At 33.4% G+C, this 20,372-nt stretch overlaps 1 protein-coding gene across 1 annotated transcript in view; it reads right to left on the bottom strand.

Annotated features, from left to right (window-relative positions):
- Positions 1-20,372, bottom strand: part of LOC114329884 (ATP-binding cassette sub-family C member 4) — a 351,864-nt gene that overhangs the window by 11,554 nt on the left and 319,938 nt on the right. Inside the window, exons 14-16 of the mRNA XM_050655875.1 lie at positions 15,014-15,244; positions 7,891-8,189; positions 5,509-5,924 (exon numbers count right to left, since the gene is read on the bottom strand). Of these exons, the coding sequence (XP_050511832.1) occupies positions 5,509-5,924; positions 7,891-8,189; positions 15,014-15,244 (946 nt within the window). The remainder of the gene's footprint in view (positions 1-5,508; positions 5,925-7,890; positions 8,190-15,013; positions 15,245-20,372) is intronic.

The raw sequence follows: 20,372 nt of genomic DNA on the forward strand, positions 1-20,372 counted from the left end.
GTTTTTAGCAACAATAATCTGTAAGTTAAAAACTAATAGGATGTACAGGGCCGCTTCAGCTCTAAATGTTTATAACGAAATTTGCCCCCTTATTTTCAAACCCAAAAATTAAAACTTTAAAAATGTTTTACGCATTTATTTACATCAGAATATGAAAACATAACTCTTTAGAAGGAGATTGGATGTTTCACCAACTCTCTGCGATTTTTTTTCAAAAAGTTATAGCCTTCGACATTTGACCTCTTGAGAAAACAATTTATAATATCTAAGCAACAAATTCGTTAATCCGGCCTTACAATTTTTTTTATGTTTGAAATTGAAAGATCTTCATTTTAAAGCGTTAAAAAATAAAAAAAAATTATTTGTACAATAAATAACGCAATTGTAAAAAACGGCCATTTTGGACATTTCGCAGGCTGTGTTGCATTAACCAATAAATGAAATTAAACTTACCATAGTCAAATTGTAGGTTTTTTAATTTACTACAACTTTCTATTAAAAAGTTTTTCCCTAGAATCAATATCCTAAGCTGCAAAATTAAAAATCTTTAAAAATTGCAAATTTAACAAATGAAAATCGCAATAACAAAAAAGCTCACAATATTTTTGGTCACATTTTAGTAGAAGTTATTCCTGGCATCGTCCTTTACAACACCTGATAGGTTTCAAAAATTCCTGAATTATATCCTGAAATCGACCTATTTTTCACCCACAGCCTGGAGTATAATTTAAACTCAGTGATTGAGGGTACAGGATGGCGTTGTTATATACAAAACCGTAACATGATCAGCAGTTGCGTATGGAAGCGAAATATGGACTCTAACAAAAAAATAAGTAAATAAATTGCTGGTATGGGAACATAAAATCCTTCGAGAAATATATGGCTCTTGTAGAGATAGTGTGACAAACGAATGGAGGTGTTCAGGACCTCTTTTTCATTCGATTTTACCCTTCACATAAGCTGTAACATTTCTAAGTATGTACGTGCCCCAAATATGCTGTTTGTCTCCTTTTAATGGTGGTCAAAACTTCTCTGGCTCTTCCCATTCTGTGCAACACGATTTCGTTCTTAAGTACATAGACCAGGGCGCATCTGTAAAAATATTAGTACATTTGAACGTTGAGAGGTGACTCAAATTTTTTTGCAGAAATTGCTTGAAAATAAATCAAATAATAATATTTGAGTTATCCTCCCTCTCAAAAAGGTCCGGAACATTGTTTAAATAATCAAAATGTCAAAAAATTAAGGAAAAATTCGATTTTTTTCTTGGTTTTTTGATTATAACTTTAAAAGTGTTCATTTCCGAGAAAAGTTGTACTGACATAAAAGTTGCGTAATTAAATTTCCTACAATATAGAATTGGCTAAAAATTTAAAAAATGGTCACCCTTGTTGCAAAATAGCAATAATTGTGAAAAAAACATACAAAAACAAGTATTCGCATTTTACGTTTTTCAACCATTTATGCTACACTTAGGACCTTCATATTTCACCATGAAAAACTTTATGATACATTAAAACAATACTGTAGATTTGATTAAGATCGGTTCAATAGATTTTACAAAATAAATTTTGCAATCCAGCTTTCGTAAAAAAAAATTCATTTTTTCAAAATGTTACAGGACTGAAAATAAAGCAGATAGCAAGTTGAAAATTTTTTTGCGTATACTGTACCTTTCATTTGCAATTTTGCAAAATTAAAATCGATTAACACCCCGGCGTCAGGATTTTTTTTAAATAAACATTAATTATTGGTGATACGCGCAGGACAGCGGATAGTTTGCTCTGATTGGGCATTCCAATGACTTTTGATAATGATTGATATATTTTAATTTTTATTACATTTCGATATAAATAAATAAATTTGTTTATTGCAAAATAAAAACACATACTCTATCCTTTGAAATAACACTTTTATTAGCAAAAACTTTCTTTGTTCATATATTTTAACTTAAATAATAAAAGTTTATTATTTTTAAACATATGCAATTGTATAAACAATATTTTACAAACAATAATAAAATTAGTTTGATTTTTGTGGAATTAAAATATTAAAATACAACAAAATATAGGGTAAGAAAATAATATATTAGATAAAGATTGGAAGAAATTTTGGTGGAAATCAACTTGTGTGAATCGAACACCGCTGTCCTGCGCGTAGCACCAAAGATTATTGTTTATTTCAAAAATTTTCTGACGCCGCGGTAATTAATCGATTTTAATTTTGAAAATGAAAGGTACAGTACACTTCTATAAGCAAAAAAAATTTCAACTTGCTATCTGCTTTATTTTCAGTCCTGTAACATTTTGAATAAATGAATTTTTTTTGCGAAAGCTGGATTGCAAAATTTATTTTGCAAAATCTATTGAACCAGTCTTAATGAATTTTACAGTACTGTTTTAGTGTATCATAAAGTTTTTGTGGGTGAAATATGAAGGTCCTAAGTTTAGTATAAATGGTTGAAAGACGTAAAATGCGAATACTTGTTTTTGTATGGTTCTTTCGCAATTATTGCTATTTTGCAACTAGGGTGACTATTTTTTAAATTTTTAACCAATTCTATATTGTAGGAAATTTAATTACGCAACTTTTATGTCAGTACAGCTTTTCTCGGAAATGAACACTTTTAAAGTTATAATCAAAAAACCAAGAAAAAAATCGAATTTTTCCTTAATTTTTTGATATTTTGATTATTTAAACAATGTTCCGGACCTTTTTGAGAGGGAGGATAACCCAAATATTATTATTTGACTTATTTTCAAGCAATTTCTGCAAAAAAATTTGAGTCACCTCTCAACGTCCATCTCAAAACAGATGCGCCCTGGACTATACCTCTTTTGTTTACTTACATAATAAACGTAAAAAAGTCTTAAAAGCATAAACGTGCTTGTTGGCTTATCTATCTAATGTTTACAGATTAATACCTATTTACAGTTTTTTGACAAATCATTTTTTAGAGTTTCTAACTATGTTATTTTCTAGTGTAATTTAAATTTATTAAATTGTTACACAAATCCCTTTTTTCTTTAGTCCAAGTAGTAAATAATTTTATATGTTATAATAATATAATCTAAATCTTTCTACCTAACGGTGTAAGGTGTTTAAAAAATGCATTTCATGTATCTAGATCATATACAAATCGTCTCCACTCTTGTTTATTCTTTGCCCTTCGTTTCGCTTCAGTCCAAGTTGTGTTCTTCTCTTATAATGCTGTTTCTTATTCTATCGCGTCTTGTAATTCCTTTTACTTTTCTTGGGCACTTCATGTCCATTGAGTTTATTCCACTTTTCGATGATTGTGTTAGCACCCAGCTCTCATTACCATAGGTAAGGATTGTCCTGAAGATCGTTGTATATACCTCTATCATTGTCCTCATCTTTGCCCTGCCGCTTACTCCTTTCTTTCCAATGAATGCTCTGTTTAAGCTGTAGTACATTTTGAACGCCATGGTTATCCTTTCGTTGACTTCTTCTTCTGATCTTCCTCCATTTTATACTTTCACACCCAGGTATTTATATGTTGTTACTTGTTCTAGTTTCTGGTTATTTATCTCTATATTTACTTGTTTATCCTCATTTCCCATGACCATTATCTTTGTTTTCTCCATGTTTGTTTTCATATTTCTTTCTCTAATAATATGAAAAAACAATTTTTATATAAATAAAAATTTGTGATATTTTTAAAGTTTATGGGCAATTGATTTATTAGTCCATTCGATGACGGTAAAATATTGCAAAACCTATAAATTTTTAAAGAATCGTTTAGAATAACATGAAATTTGGCATAGACATATGTAGGTCGCATGTGGGGCGAGTTTCATCCCTTCCCGAGGGTAAAAAAATATACGTTCAAAATAAGACCGGAAATGGATAAACTACCTAATTCTAAGCAATTTTTGTTCTATAGCATTTTTTCAATAAGTTAAAACTTTTCGAGTTATTTGCGAGTAAATATGTTCATTTAAAAAAAAACATATTTTTATACGGTTTCTTGCGAATAACTCAAAAAGTAAGTATTTTATCAAAAGAAACACTCCTAGCAAAAATGTTCATGTCTGTTCATGTAAAACAATTGCTGGACTATGAATCATGTTAAATGCATTCAGTGGGTGCGTCATCGACGCATTTTTCTTTCTTTTCTCTGACGTCTTCTTAAAAATTACCAAGCTACAATAACATCTTGTTCGCTTGAAGATTGAAGACATTTCAAATACTGATATACTGAAGTTCCAAAATTGGCACTGGCACGCTCCTGTATTCTACATAATGATAAAATGTGTTATGCTACGTTATCTCTGTTAAGTGCAGTGATGTGGGAGGGAGGGGATGCGGCATACGGTATACGGTGAAGTAGATGGGCTCGGTTTCACTCGCAAAAACGCTCCATCCAATATGGCGGAACAACTCTTTGGTAGATATTCTGCTCTATATAAAATATATAATTATAAAATTATATTATATTATATAAATAATTAATAATTTTAATAAATAATTAATAACATATTTCATATATAACGTATAAAAACCTACCCGTCGCCATATTGGATGTAGCAGAAAAGTGTCAAATCAGGTGGTCCCATCTAGTAAATACAAAATCATCCCTTATGTCGTATCCCCTCTCTCCCACATCACTGGTTAAGTCTAATCTCTGTTAAGTCTCTGTGCGAGCTCGCACACCAAAGCAATATCCCTACATCGCATAACATACATTGCGGAAAGATACGCACTAAGTGTCATCTGGTTTTCGGTGAATTTTCGGGAACTTTCGGTGGAATTTCGTTCACCGAAAACCAGATGTGACACTCAGTGCGTATCTTTTCGCAATGTATGCCATATGCGATGTAGGATATTGCTTTGGTGTGCGAGCTCGCTAAACAGATGTACGCTATTGAGAAATATGCAACATTTACCGTATAAGTTTTATTTTATATGTTGCATTTGGTGGGCGAGCTCGCTTAAAGGAAAATCCAGTAAGATAGACCAATAAGACCGATAAAACCAAAGGCCAATAGACTGAGAGAGGCAGGACATGTGATGCACAGCAATGACAACCACTTTAAAAACAATGTATTTTGAGAAAGACCAGATGGGAAAAGATCTGTATCGCCTAGTAAATCGCCTGTAACATGCCTAGAAAAAGGTGAAAATATATAGTGCGAGATGATCTGGAGAAAATAGGAGTGATACAATGGGAAATATGACACAGAACCAACATGGAAGACGATAGTAAATGCGGAAAAAACTCATGAATGTATCTATTTTATTTTGTAGGTATTTAATCATGATTTACACCATTCCTAAATGACTTGTCCTGGCTCTTTCCCAGTAAGTTCTAGTCTATCATCAAGTCTATAGTGTTCAAATCATCAACAGTTTTTTATTGCCATTTTTTAAAGTTTCTCATTCGTCAATTTTAGTCTGTTTTGGATATTCTACTCAGAAAGACTATTCTTTAACTTATATTGATTGTGTTTGAAGTTATTGATTAATATAATATAAGATACTTACTGTGGATCCACATTGGCAGTCGCTTCATCCAACACTAAAATTTTGTTATTTCTAATAATAGCTCTGGCCAAACAGATCAACTGCCTTTGACCAACGCTGTAATTGGAACCTCTGTCCATCACTTTATTTTCTAATCTATTTATTATATTGGCAGGATCTTTTAGTTCGACATCCTCGATGGCTTTGTATAAAAGTTCATCGGGGTATTCTTCGAAAGGATCCAGATTATATCTTAAGTTTCCCGAAAATAGGACAGGATCTTGGGGAATGATTGATATTTTTGAGCGGAGATCTTCCAAAAGTAAGTCTTTTGTGTCTATTCCGTCTATGTTAATTTCTCCATCGATTTTGGCTAGTCTAAATAGAGCTGCTATCAGAGACGATTTTCCAGCGCCTGTTCTACCGACTATTCCAACCTAAAACAAAAAAATTAATATACAGGGTGATTCATTAAGAATGTTTAATCTCTGTCTTGTAGATTCTAGACCTCAAAATATAAAGATTTAACCCAAATCACTTAAATAAAATGTGGCTCGTTACTGAGTTACAGGGTATGTTATTAAAAAATGTAATGTCCGAGTGGTATATTATTTGACAAATAATGACATGAGTTCGAAGTCCGTTAAGCACGATATAATGCCCAAGGGGTAAACAAAAAATAACGCCCCTAGGGTATTAAATTTAAATAACTAGTTAAATACTGTCAAGTTGACAAATAACAACCTAAGTAAAACTATGGTTACCACAATTATGATACGACGATTGCTGGTAAATGTACTTATTTGAAAACTAATTAATTCAAAATTCATTCAAGTTTTTTGCATATAAAGAATAATTTAGTCGTGACATTAAACGTTGAAGGCACCACGGGTATTATAGATAATAACCATTGACCTCAAGCGTTATTATCCTTATAATACCCTATAACTATTTTAAAAACATAGTTTATATGGAGAGGCAGGCGCGGATACAGAGGGGTCAACGGGTCCATGGACTCCCCTATTGTATTTTGTCTATAAGTATTTTTTTATTATTTATTATTTTTTTCTGTTAACTCTAAACTTTAAGCCATCAGTACAACACTAAATTACACGACAACCGCTTCCAAAGAATTGAAAGAAGCCATAAAATTTAATAAAACACCCTTCTCTGAAAAATAATCTGCAGGCGCATTTGTTTGGGTACCGGTGGAAACATAAACAACGGAAATATTTTTCTCAATTCAAAGAATAACAAAAATGATATTTTAAAATGCAAATTACACTGGGTATAAACCTTATCTCATGAAAAGTCACGTTTCAAATTTGCGATACAATAAAGATATAAAAATTTGTATTTTACTAGATAATCCATGCGTACCTACCCATTGATGGTAGAAAGGTTAATCTTTATGGTAAAGAACGACCAGTGAGATTAATAGTCGTGAATTGTCTATCAATCCTTTTGATACCGTAGGAATCTGGGATTATATAGTGTATTTTATCCATAGAGTAAGTGTGAGTCGTATGGCTAAATCTGGAAAATTTATTTGAGGTAAGTCTGCCCCCCGCCTAGTATGAATTTCTAGATCCGTGCCTGTGGAGAGGGGAATGCTAGAGTATAGGTATACAATATTTTTGTTGTACATTAATATTACCCAAAATTATGCTAGGGAGCCCAAACGGGGATTTTTGCAGTTACTCGAGCGCGTCAGATTATCACATGGGGAGAAACCTTGTACTCTGTAAATGTACCTCTACCATATATTATTGGCTCTTAATACAGGAGAGTTCGTTAAGGGGGGTCCGAAAAAAGAATCTATCCTTAGAAAACCTCGAAATCGTCAGATGATAAGGTTGACGTTGATATTCAAAATCAGTGTATATTTCACAAACCTGACGATTTGAGCGGGGGGCGTAAGGAAATGGACGAGTTAAAAAGTTTCACAAAAAAAGCGAATACTTCGCGAAATGAACCTCAGACCGAAAAACTAAAAAATACATGCATATTTTGCAAAAATCTATCGAATAATACCAAACACGACCCCCCGCGGAGGTGGGGTGGGGGTTACTTTAAAATCTTAAAAATGAGTCCCCATTTTTTATTACAGATTTGGATTATTTAGGTAAAAATAAGTAACTTTTATTCGAGACATTTTTTCGAATTAAGTATGGATAGAAGGCGCTATAATTGGAAAAAACGATTATTGGAAAGGCAAAATTAAATTAAAAAATGGAAAGGCTCCCACGTTATGGAAAACTTAACTTACTTTTTTGGTTTTAGGACCTAATCTTCACAACCCAATAGGTCCCCATAACACTCGAGTAACTGCACATTTAGCAGACTTTCCTCCCCTACTAATATTATTTTGTATTAGGTACATAATTAATATAATAAACATACCTTTTCATTGGACTGAATAGATAAGTTTAGATTATTCAATGTCAAGGGTCCATTTTCTATATATTTTAATCCCATATTTCTAAATGAAACGTTTCCCTTTTCTGGCCATTTCGGCAATGGCTTTTTAGGTACCACTGGCTGTATTTCGGCAGGTAAGGACTTGTATTCCAATACTCTTTCTACACTCATTAGCTGGTTAGTAATCTCTGCAGACTGACGAATACCCCATTGAACCATACCTGTCAGTGCTGTTGCTTGTGTTATAGCAAGACCGACTTCACCACCTTTTAGTGATAACGCTGAAAAAATATAAATATATTAGTAAAAATATGTGGAAATTACGTCGTCTATACAGGGTGTTTGGTAAAGAATGGGTCATAGCTTAACCGTAGATTTCTGAAGTTAAAATATGTTGATATAAGCTAACTTACCTTAGTACGAAAGGTGATATCAACCGAAATACAGGGTGTCAAAGTTAAACTTTTATTTCTTTTATTTTTGATTATTTCCTGACAGGCATGGGATAACAACACGAAATTTGTTAAGTGGGGGTTTTGGGACGAGAAACTTAAATGTTCCACCAAAAATTATTTATTACCCAGAGGGCACCACATACGTCTTTCAGCGCTCATTTAATACGTTCAATTTTCTTATCCCCTGCTATACATAATTTTGAGATAAAATTTTTTATTCCCCTATTATTTTTACTTCAAAAAAGTATACTGCATTCACTTCGCTAAACTTAACAGTTTTCGAGATAAACGCATTTTAAATCTACCATGCAAAATTCAGTTTTTTGCATTTTATTGTAGTTACTAAAAACCATTTGACATATTCTTGTCATACTTGGCAGCAAGTTTAGGTACTGTACTGTAGGGGAAGGACGTCGAAGATGACGCACCTAAGCAAAATACATTTTATTTAAGGGTAAAAAATATTTAAGCTAACTTTGAATGCTACGAGCCTGTAATTTGGACATTTCTATAACCAATTTCTAGGATTATTTTTAAATTCAATAAAAGGAAGTATTTTTTATGCGGCTTTAAAAAAAAACGCTTTTGCGCCATCTTACCTTCCACCGAGGGAAAGATGACGCACAGTGATGGTGAAGATGGCGCATGTAGGTATCTATATTAAAAGCGCAAGTGATATGAAAAGAAAATTTATTTTTTAATACTGAAAGTAAGAAAATGTAAACAAAGCTTTTTTAACATATTAACAAAAGTCACAAATGTAGTTTCGGGACTTTTGGCTCCACTGCATTCTTTAAGCAACCATTGTCCACAACTTGTGCATCTGAACCATGTTTCCGTCTTTTTGCCGAAGTCTCCACATAATATGCAGATATCAGTTTCACCTCCCTCGTTGATTATGTCATCCAACTCATCGTCATTGCAAAGACCTTCTTCATCAAAATCGCTTTCTTCAGTATCGCTATCCTCCAAGATTTTTTTGTTTATTTTTTGTTTGATTATTTTTTGTACTTTGGCTTTCCCTTTATTTTTATTTAGTTTTAATCCTGCATCATTAACCAATACTTGTCTGGTTACTTTTTTCTTTCCTTCTTCCGACTTCGCCAGTTTTTCTTTTTTTTATTCTCTTTTTCTTCTAAGAATTCTTTTAAAGGGGTGCTTGTTAGAATTTCAGAATGTTGCTTTTGTCGTCCATATTTTCTTTAAATTTTTTATTGGGCAAAGGAACTGGAGAAATAAGTGAAAGAGAAATATGTGGACGTTTGGTTATTTCATTTTGTTTTGTGGGGGTTGTGTGACGACTTTCAGGAGACTGTCGGCTGGTTGATGGACGTGGTAATTCTGGTTCTCTTACAGATGGTGTTATTATTAGTGGAGGTGTTCCCTGAGGTGCAGGTTCAGGAGAAACATCTCTATCCAAGCTATCATTGTTTAAATTATCAGCAGGAAAAAAGTCATCTTCTGTGAACTTATCAGAGTTTAACGGAAAAATTCCGCACGTTCCGAAACCAGAAACGGCCTTATCAATATTTGCCACCTGATCATATGCTAACTTAAAAATCTCGGCGACATCATATGGAGTAATTTTATCTTCAAACTCTGAGTTGCTGATCTTAGATTTTAGAAAGGAATTGCAATGGCGACCATACGCATATTTTAATGCAGAAAAAAATGACACATCAAGAGGTTGTAATTTGTGGGATGTGTGGGGTGGAATACTAACCATTATAATCCCATTCTCTTTGCAGTAATTATAAATATCCAGTGAAATATGGCTCGAGTGATTATCTAATACTAACAGCACGGGATTATCTGGACTAGACAGGACTTTTTTTTTGGAAATGCTTCAGCCATAATAAAAACATAGACGTATTACTCCATCCATTATCCGTGCAGTTGTAAATCGCACCGCTTGGTCCATTTTTCTGAAGCTGTGGGCTCATCCTCTTCCTGGGAAATATAAATAATGGAGGTATGTAGTTACCGGAGGCACTGAACGCCATTATTACCGTGATATTCTTCCCTCGTTCCCACGAAGAAATGATTCCAAACTGCTTTACTCCTTTGGGTCCAAGTCTTTTACATGATTCTTTAGGAACCGTAGATATACCGGTTTCATCAACATTGTAAATGCGATCTGGCAGAAATTTATATTTTTCTTGCACTGTTTCCAAATTTTTAAAAAAGCGGTCTACTTCTATTTTATTGAAGGCTGTTATTCTATTAATGCTTGTAGCTTCTGGCTTTCTCAAGAAAATTTGGGGATTTCGTTTTATAAATCCTAGATACCAGTCTTTTCCAGCCATTTGTTTATTCTTATTAAAATTGTGTTTAATTTCATTGCGTTCTGCATAAGCAAATGCCATGGTTCTCAGCTCTATGCAAGTGATACCAAAAAATAAATTGGCCAGCTTGAGAACATGATCTAGTATCTCCTTTTCATGATGTGCCGAAAACAATGGGGCTCTACCAAGAGACTCTGATTTGACTTCCTTTAATAAATTTTTAACCTTAAGTTTTCTCCTCAATGTAGCTTCTGGTATTGAAAATGCCCTTGCCACTTCCCGAATTTTACTACCATCTCTACAAATTGCATTCAATGCTGCATTAAGAGCTGCTGCAGAAAATGATCCTCTCTGTGTTTTTCGTATATATTTTCCCATTTCTAAAAGAGAAAAAGATGCCTCAAAATGCAAAATAGACACTAAATAATAAATATTCTATACTCCATTGTTATTTAAGGTAATGAACTGAAAAGGCAAAGATGACGCACTATAACAGCAAAGATGACGCAGTCTGCGTCAACTTAGCCTGTTCAGCATAACCTACAAAAAATGGTTATCAAAATTATCCATCATCAAATATTTAACAGATAAATCCTCGCTAACTGAAAATAAATATCACCTACTCCCATGAATATGAAGAAAATCCAATGGAACCATTTTTAAACAACTTACCATTAATATTCGCAGTGTCAAAAATAACAAGAAATCAACGTGTATCGCGTTACTCTGCCTCACAGATACTAAACAGTACGAAAGCTGACCGATGAAGTTTTAAAGTAATAGTAGTTTCTAAAGGAGGGCGCCACGGGTATAAAAACTGAATTTAGTGAAGTACTTGATAAAATACAGAGGTGCGTCATCTTAGACGCTGCGTCATCTTCCCCGTCCTTCCCCTACCCTACTAAATTATGTTAAACAAACGTTTCTGGCTACTACCAGAGGTGTACGACGGGGGAACGTGAATGGTTGACCCTTCTTAAATTCTGCACCACTGGCGGAATTGGTATTTTAGTGCAATTTTTGTATTCTCCAATACTTTCTATGTCAATAACGTACTCTTCATTCGTAACGCTACATTAATCATAATAACTGTGAAATATCTCGAAAATAATGACTTTATCGTTACGAATGAAGAGTATATTGTTTGCATAGAAAGTACTGGATAATCTAAAAATTGTGATAAATTAGCAATTCCATCAATGGCGTAAAATTTGGTAAGAGTCAACCATTCACTTTCCCCTGTCGTACCCTTCAGGTAGTAGCCAGAAACGATTATTCAACATAATTTAGTAGAATGTACAGTACCTACACTTGGTGTCAAGTATGACAAGAATATGTCAAGTGGTTTTTAGTAAATACAATAAAATGCAAAAAACTGAATTTTGCATGGTAGATTTAAAATACGTTTATCTCGAAAACTGTTGAGTTTAGCGAAGTGAATGCAGTATACCTTTTCGAAGTAAAAATAATAGGGGAATAAAATTTTTAATCTCAAAATTATGTAGAGTGAGGGATAAAAAAATTGAACGTATTAAATGAGCACTGAAAGACGTATGTGGCGCCCTCTGGGTAATATATAATTTTTGGTAGAAAATTTAAGTTTCTCGTCCCAAAAAACCCCCACCTACCAAATTTCGTGTTGTTATCCCATGCCTGACAGGAAATATTTAAAAATAAAAGAAATAAAAGTTTAACTTTGACACTTATTATCAACTTTCGTAATAAGGTAAGTTAGCTTAAATCGACCTATTTTAACTTCAGGAATCTACGGTTAATCTATAGCCTATTCTTTACCAAACACCCTGTAAACATGAAAATCACAAGGCGGACGTATGGATAGAACTTTACGAAACTAAATTTATTTCATTATGACAAACTGAAAGTATCTAGGATCAACAATGAATGGACAAGGAAATGTAGAACCAGAAATAAATAGCAGGGTAATAAGTGCAACAAAATTATACTATGCACTAAATAAGAGTTTTATTAGGAATAAGAAAGTAGGTAAGCCTGAAAACAAAAATGAAAGTATTTGAAACTGTATACGAGCCGGTACTATTCTACGGTAGTGAAACGTGGACAGTGAAAGACAAAATTCGAAGGCCCTGTAACAATTTATTTTTTAATTTGAAAAAACTGGTTGTGTCAAGAATGGTAGAAAATGCCCGGATAGTGATGAAGATGAAAATTAACAAGCTCGTGCAATTAATGAAGAACGGGAACAGCGTGAAACTGCATTATGTAGTCTAGCTGAAATCAATTTTCCTTGTAACAGTACGCTAATTTCAGGATAAACTGGTATTAGTGCTAGAACTCTACGAAATTTGCTATAAATTGCAACTCAGGAAATTTTACCTGCTGATTATGAACGACGGATGATGTTTTGTGAGGACATGATGGAACGCATTAATCGTGACTAAGATTTCATGATAAAAATCTTGTTTTGTAATGATATGCCGATATGCTGAACACGCCTCGACACTGGGAATCGAGCGATTCTCTCAATTCGCGGAGATGCCCCCACCGAGTTCCACCTCTCCGAGACAATACCGGCACACGGATATTTAAGAAGGTCGCAAGCAGAAATCAGTCAGTCCTGAGTCCTGAACGACCGTTCTGGGCTCCATAACCAGCCAAGCGAAGTGAGCGAGGCAGGCCGACCTGAGTCGCGACGTGCACCGTTTTGACGTGATTCGCAAACTTAGGCAGGCCAACTCGAGACGCAAGGTGTACCGAAGTGAGGTAATTTGCGACTCGTATTTCAACGGAGGCAAGCGTAGTGAGCGAGCCCCCGATAAATATATATTTGAATATCGCTGTTAATTTTGTTCTTCTGTTACAGACGCCTATCCGGGGGAGCTAGTCGCTGGGACGGAATAGAAAACTGAATTATTATTTTGACTTATTTTGTATATAATTTAGAATTAATAGATTTGCTTTATTTTCAACCTGTGTTTTACTGAGTCTGTCGTCCTAAAAGAACTACCACGTTACAGTTTACAGATGAGTCTTCTTTATCTTTAACTGGCCATCACAATCCATCTGTTACCGTAGGGTACTCTACAGAAAATAGGGACATAAGTGTTCATTACAAAACACAATACCGTCAAAAAGTCAACGTCTGGGCTGTATTTTAGGTGACAACGCAATTGGCCCTTTTTTCATTGAGAGCATTTTGTGTCGTCGTAAATATCTAAATTTCCTGAGAAATCACATAATTCCAACAGTTCGAACATTACCTATTCATATAGATGAAATTTGGTTGAAGCAAGACGGCTGTCCAGCTCACAATGCACGGGGGATATTAGATTTTTTTAAACATTACGTTTCTATGTAGAGTTATTAGTACAAAAGGTACCATAAAGATACAGTGGATTCTACTCCTTGGCTGAACACACACAATATCCAAGCAGAGAAAACATCAGGATAATATATATTCTGTGATCCAAGTATTTTGTTGTTAACCCTCCGTTAGTCGCTAGGATAAACGGAGCATCATGAGTCGCTACGGTGTCAGAGACCGACAATTTAAAAAAATAGTTATTGCTATAAAATTCATACAAATATTTTATATTTTGTATAGGAATAACTGAAAAATATTTTTGAAAATGTTTTATTGAAAAACAACAGATATAAAATGAAAAACCCTAGTATAACAATATAGATATTGTTATTTGTAATATAAAAATATTCGCTAGGAACCATTTCCCATAATTCCAACAAACGTTTTTGTTCGGCTTCAAAAGACATCTATAAATAAGATTTGACCAAAACTTACCGATAAAATGCAATAATAAGATGCTAAATATTTACCTGAACTGCAAGTTATGCCAATAAAGTAATAACCACACCGTTAGTCGATGCGGAGTCTTGCACCGAAAACAGCTATAAAACTCGCACAACTGTACCCAAGTAGGTAAGAATGTATACTAACACGAGGTTAGTTGATAGGAAGAGGTACAGAAAGTGGCGATAGAAAAAACCAGTTATTTTGTAAATCCCGAATGAATAATTCTGTCGTCGGTGTGTGACACCGATAGCGACTAACGGAGGGTTAAAGATGTTCAAAATTGTAAGCGTTCCATAGTAACAATATATTATTAAAAAATCACTTTAACACTTTTCCTCTTTTCTCGATTGAGTATTAGTTTTTGTTGTACATATAAATTATTACATTTCAGAATGACATTCTAGTAATGTTTACATATCCATACCAGTGTGAATTTTTCTACACGTAATTTGCCATGTAAAGACAGAAAAACTAGGGATACCCGTAAAATATTTGCGAACTATGTACCGATGGCCTTAAGTAATAAAGCTCAATAAAACTTAATATTGAGTAGTAAAAAGTAAGTATATCCTTACCTTCTCCAAAATTAAGTAAATAAAATGTAATAATGGCTATAAATATGAAACATATGATGTCCAAGTAGAATCCAAACGCAGAACTTGCAGCAATATACATGAACCAGGCACTAGTATGGGAATCTTGATGCTTGTCGAATTCGTTCATTAGAATGGGTTGTGCACCAAATGACCTAATCGTTGTTAATCCCTGGAGAGTAGCATTTAAGTGGGTAAATACAGGACTTCTCACTAAAAAGAAAATTAAAATTAAAAACACGTAAATGAAGTAAAGAAACACAGACGTACTCACAATCATTTAATTTACTTTGACGGCCGGTTTCGATCTCTACAATATACAGATCATCTTCAGGTCGACGTTACAAGTAATTAAATGCTACAATTAAAGAAAGCCAGAGTTAGAACAGTGTCTGGTTGTGTCAAAATGCTAATAGAAAGCCAAAGTTTTGAAAAGTATGTAAACGTTGACATTTTAGAACAACAAACAAATACATACGTATGCACACACATGAGCCAACAAGTACTCATAAGCACGCACACGCATACAGATGCATGAGGTTTATGACTATTTGTGAAATTAAAATTAAATTTTGATCTACTTACATGCCGTTACAAGGGATGATTTGTAAGTTCATCAGTAACATGTTTACACGTCCAGATTATGCTAGTAGGATGCTAGATGAAGGACTGGGTAGGCGGACATGCTTCGTAGGTCAAAACACAGTGTATCGGAATGGATCCTGAAGGCAGATGTGTGATGTGAAACAAAGATAGATGTATTAGTTATGAGATAGACAACGTTCGGATGGAACTGTTAGTAAATGCAGCTAAAGTGTCATACACAGAGTCATTAACACTTTAGCTGCATTTACGAACAGTGCCATCCGAACGTTGTCTTTCTCATAACTAATACATATATCTTTGTTTCACATCACAATTCTGCCTTCAGGGTCCATTCCGATACACTGTGTTTTGACCTACGAAGCATGTCCACCTACCCAGTCCTTCATCTAGTATCTTACTAGCATAATCTGGACGTGTAAACATGTTACTGATGAACTTACAAATCATCCCTTGTAACGGCATGTAAGTAGATCAAAATTTAATTTTAATTTCATAAATAGTCATAAACCTCATGCATCTGTGTGCGTGTGCGTACTTATGAGTACTTGTTTGCTCATGTGTGTGCATACGTATGTATTTGTTTGTTCTAAAATGTCAACATTTACATACTTTTCAAAATTTTGGCTTTCTATTAGCATGTTGATACAACTAGACACTGTTCTCACTCTGGCTTTATTTAATTAACCAATACAGAAGTAAAAACTTCGAGATGTATTCTGGTATAAAATCGTTTATTTAAAACTATAAAATGTCATGGATTGCAAAACGTTTTCGTTCTATACAGAACATCTTCAGTGCCTAGAATGAAGTATTTCCACGTTAGTTTAAAGCAAAAGGTTAAAATTGTGACTGTTAAAATGAAAAATGTGGGAATACTTACATCCTTCCGAGTAGTTTGAAACTAGCACACTGTAAATAGTGTTAACTTCATCGTATATGGTTTACATAATATAATATATTAAAATTTTATGACTACAAGTCGATGTTGATAGATAAAGTGGAACACATGCTAAAAGGGTGCCATGGTTCCCTGCTCGAAGATGCTAGGTACTTGCCAATTCAATGGGCACAGACCAACTGAGAAATTAGGAAGTGGATATACAATTTGACAAGAGTGACATGACATGACAAGATAAAGCCAGTTTTTGGTTAAAGTTTCATTTGATTTTGGATTTTTTAATAAAATGCAAAGGTTTGTCTGCAAAAATAATTTAAATTATTTGAATAATAAAATCTACTGTAAAGTTTAAATTAGCAACTCTCTATTCCAGAATAACTTATAGATTCATTAAATTTAATGCAGGTATATTTCATGGTTTAAGTTGTGACGTCATCGAATGTGAAATGACGAGATGAAAGTTGAGTTTTGTTGAAACAAGGAAATACACTACATAATAAAAGATAATTAGACTTGCGTGGAAAAACAAAGCTAAACAAACCAAAAAACCAGAATTTAAGAGTATTTTTATGTGATGTACTGTTGGTTGCCTAACAAGGCAAGCAGGCAACAGGTTGAAGGTAAACGGTAGAATATTGCGAGAAAACCATATAATACAAAAGGTGGCTATTTATTGTGTTAAATTTATTAGTATACTATTGCAATGAATAATTATGTCTGTTAAAAGTTGGAAAATAATTGTTGACAAAATTAAATAACTAAAGATTACTGTTAGTGAGGTAGATATATGTGTGAAGGATATGATTGTATATAATATTGTGGAATGAATAAAAGTATGTAAAAATATAATAAAATTAAACTATGTGACATAAAGTCTAATTCATCTTTATGTAGTTTTGGAAGGACTGAATGAATTGGAAGTAATGTATTTTGATAGCCTACCAACGTAGATTAGTGAATAAAATAATTAGAATGAGAGCTACCAATATAAGTCAAATTGTGGGTTGGTGTCAGTATGTAAAGAAGAATCTAAATTGAATAAGTATATAATTGATGGATTCGACCGTTACTTGATGGAAGTTCATTTTATCTAACAATAAAAAACTGAAAACGTTTGTTTTCTATACTTCCACAAAATTTATTATATCTAAGTGACTACAGCTGTTTCGGCGGAGTGCCTTTCTCAAGTAATATAGTTTACAATGTGTTTGCCTTTTTAATCTTCAACTGAAGAGGTTGAGGAGTGGGGAGCTGTTTGTCTCGAGTTGGTCATTCAGAATTATATCTGTATTTTTCAGTTTATTAATTTCCATAGATTCTAAAAAAGATAGCTTAAGGCCTTTATTTTGAATATGTAGAATTTTAAACTCTTCATTGAAAGAATGATTATGATCTAGAAGGTGAAGTGCGTATGTAGAAGTGTCTGTTTTTCTATTGTTGAATGCCCTTTTGTGTTCTGCTATCCGTTTGTCAAAAGTTCTGCCAGTTTGACCGATGTACGTTTTCGGACAGTCACCACAAGTCAGTTTGTACACACCACTCTGTAGTTGCTTTCTCTTTCGGCTTTTATTGTTCTTAATATATTTGCTTAAGTTGTTGTTAGTTCTGAAAGCTGGTGTTATTCCTTTCTTTTTTATGTATCTGGCTATTGTTGTTGTTATCTTGCCAGTATACGTGAGAGAGCAGAAGGTACTGGGTTCTTTCTGTGGTGGTGGATACACTAATTTCAGGGCTTTCTTATGGAGTTTTTGGTTTAAAATTTTGTTAACTGTTTGTTCGTTATAGCCGTTGTTTACTGCTATTTGTTTAATGATGTTTAGTTCTATTTCGAAGTTATTTTTTGTCATGGGAATTTCTGTCAGTCTATGTATCATGCTATGGTAGGCTGCTAATTTGTGTTTTGTAGGATGGGATGATGAATTGTGTATAGTTGTGTCAGTATGGGTAGGTTTATGATATATGGAGAACTCATGTTTGTTGTGTAGTCTGGAAATCGTTACATCTAGAAAGTTTATAGAGTTATTCTGTTCTGTTTCTACTGTAAACTCAATATTATTATGAAGTGAATTAATATATGATAGAAATTGGTCAAGTTGTCTGTTAGTTCCTGTAAAGCATACTAGTATATCATCCACGTATCTCCACCAATATAAGAACTGTTTAAATACGGGATGTTTAGAAATTGTTGTTTCAAGTTGGTTCATAAATATATCTGATAGCAATGGGCTTAGAGGATTACCCATAATAAGTCCTGCACTGTTGTTTGTGTATATTTGATTATTGAATTCAAAATAGTCTTGATTTATGCAAATTTCAAGAAGGTGTAAAATTTCAGATGCAATGATCGGATTTGTACTATTATGGTCTAAAATATTCTTAACTAAAACAAAAGTTTCTGTAGGAGGAACACTAGGAAAAAGATTTTTTACGTCAAATGAAATTAGTCTGGAGTTTTTGGGCAATTGAAAATGTTGTATTTTATTAACTAGTTCTAGTGTATTTTTTACGGTGAATTTAGGTGAAAATTTAGTGTATTCTGTAATAATATCTGACAGTTTTTTTGAAATTTTATATGACGGAGCTGTATAATCAGCTCCGTCAAAATCAATACTAAATCCAACAGAACAGAAATACCTTAATATTATGAACCCACAACCTCCTAAATTATACTCTTTTATTAAACTACACAAACCTGACCACCCAATAAGACCTGTAGTTTCTTTTTATACAGCTCCGTCATATAAAATTTCAAAAAAACTGTCAGATATTATTACAGAATACACTAAATTTTCACCTAAATTCACCGTAAAAAATACACTAGAACTAGTTAATAAAATACAACATTTTCAATTGCCCAAAAACTCCAGACTAATTTCATTTGACGTAAAAAATCTTTTTCCTAGTGTTCCTCCTACAGAAACTTTTGTTTTAGTTAAGAATATTTTAGACCATAATAGTACAAATCCGATCATTGCATCTGAAATTTTACACCTTCTTGAAATTTGCATAAATCAAGACTATTTTGAATTCAATAATCAAATATACACAAACAACAGTGCAGGACTTATTATGGGTAATCCTCTAAGCCCATTGCTATCAGATATATTTATGAACCAACTTGAAACAACAATTTCTAAACATCCCGTATTTAAACAGTTCTTATATTGGTGGAGATACGTGGATGATATACTAGTATGCTTTACAGGAACTAACAGACAACTTGACCAATTTCTATCATATATTAATTCACTTCATAATAATATTGAGTTTACAGTAGAAACAGAACAGAATAACTCTATAAACTTTCTAGATGTAACGATTTCCAGACTACACAACAAACATGAGTTCTCCATATATCATAAACCTACCCATACTGACACAACTATACACAATTCATCATCCCATCCTACACAACACAAATTAGCAGCCTACCATAGCATGATACATAGACTGACAGAAATTCCCATGACAAAAAATAACTTCGAAATAGAACTAAACATCATTAAACAAATAGCAGTAAACAACGGCTATAACGAACAAACAGTTAACAAAATTTTAAACCAAAAACTCCATAAGAAAGCCCTGAAATTAGTGTATCCACCACCACAGAAAGAACCCAGTACCTTCTGCTCTCTCACATATACTGGCAAGATAACAACAACAATAGCCAGATACATAAAAAAGAAAGGAATAACACCAGCTTTCAGAACTAACAACAACTTAAGCAAATATATTAAGAACAATAAAAGCCGAAAGAGAAAGCAACTACAGAGTGGTGTGTACAAACTAACTTGTGGTGACTGTCCGAAAACGTACATCGGTCAAACTGGCAGAACT

Source organism: Diabrotica virgifera, chromosome 7, assembly GCF_917563875.1.
Source record: "Diabrotica virgifera virgifera chromosome 7, PGI_DIABVI_V3a".
In the NCBI taxonomy this organism is placed as follows: domain Eukaryota; kingdom Metazoa; phylum Arthropoda; class Insecta; order Coleoptera; family Chrysomelidae; genus Diabrotica; species Diabrotica virgifera.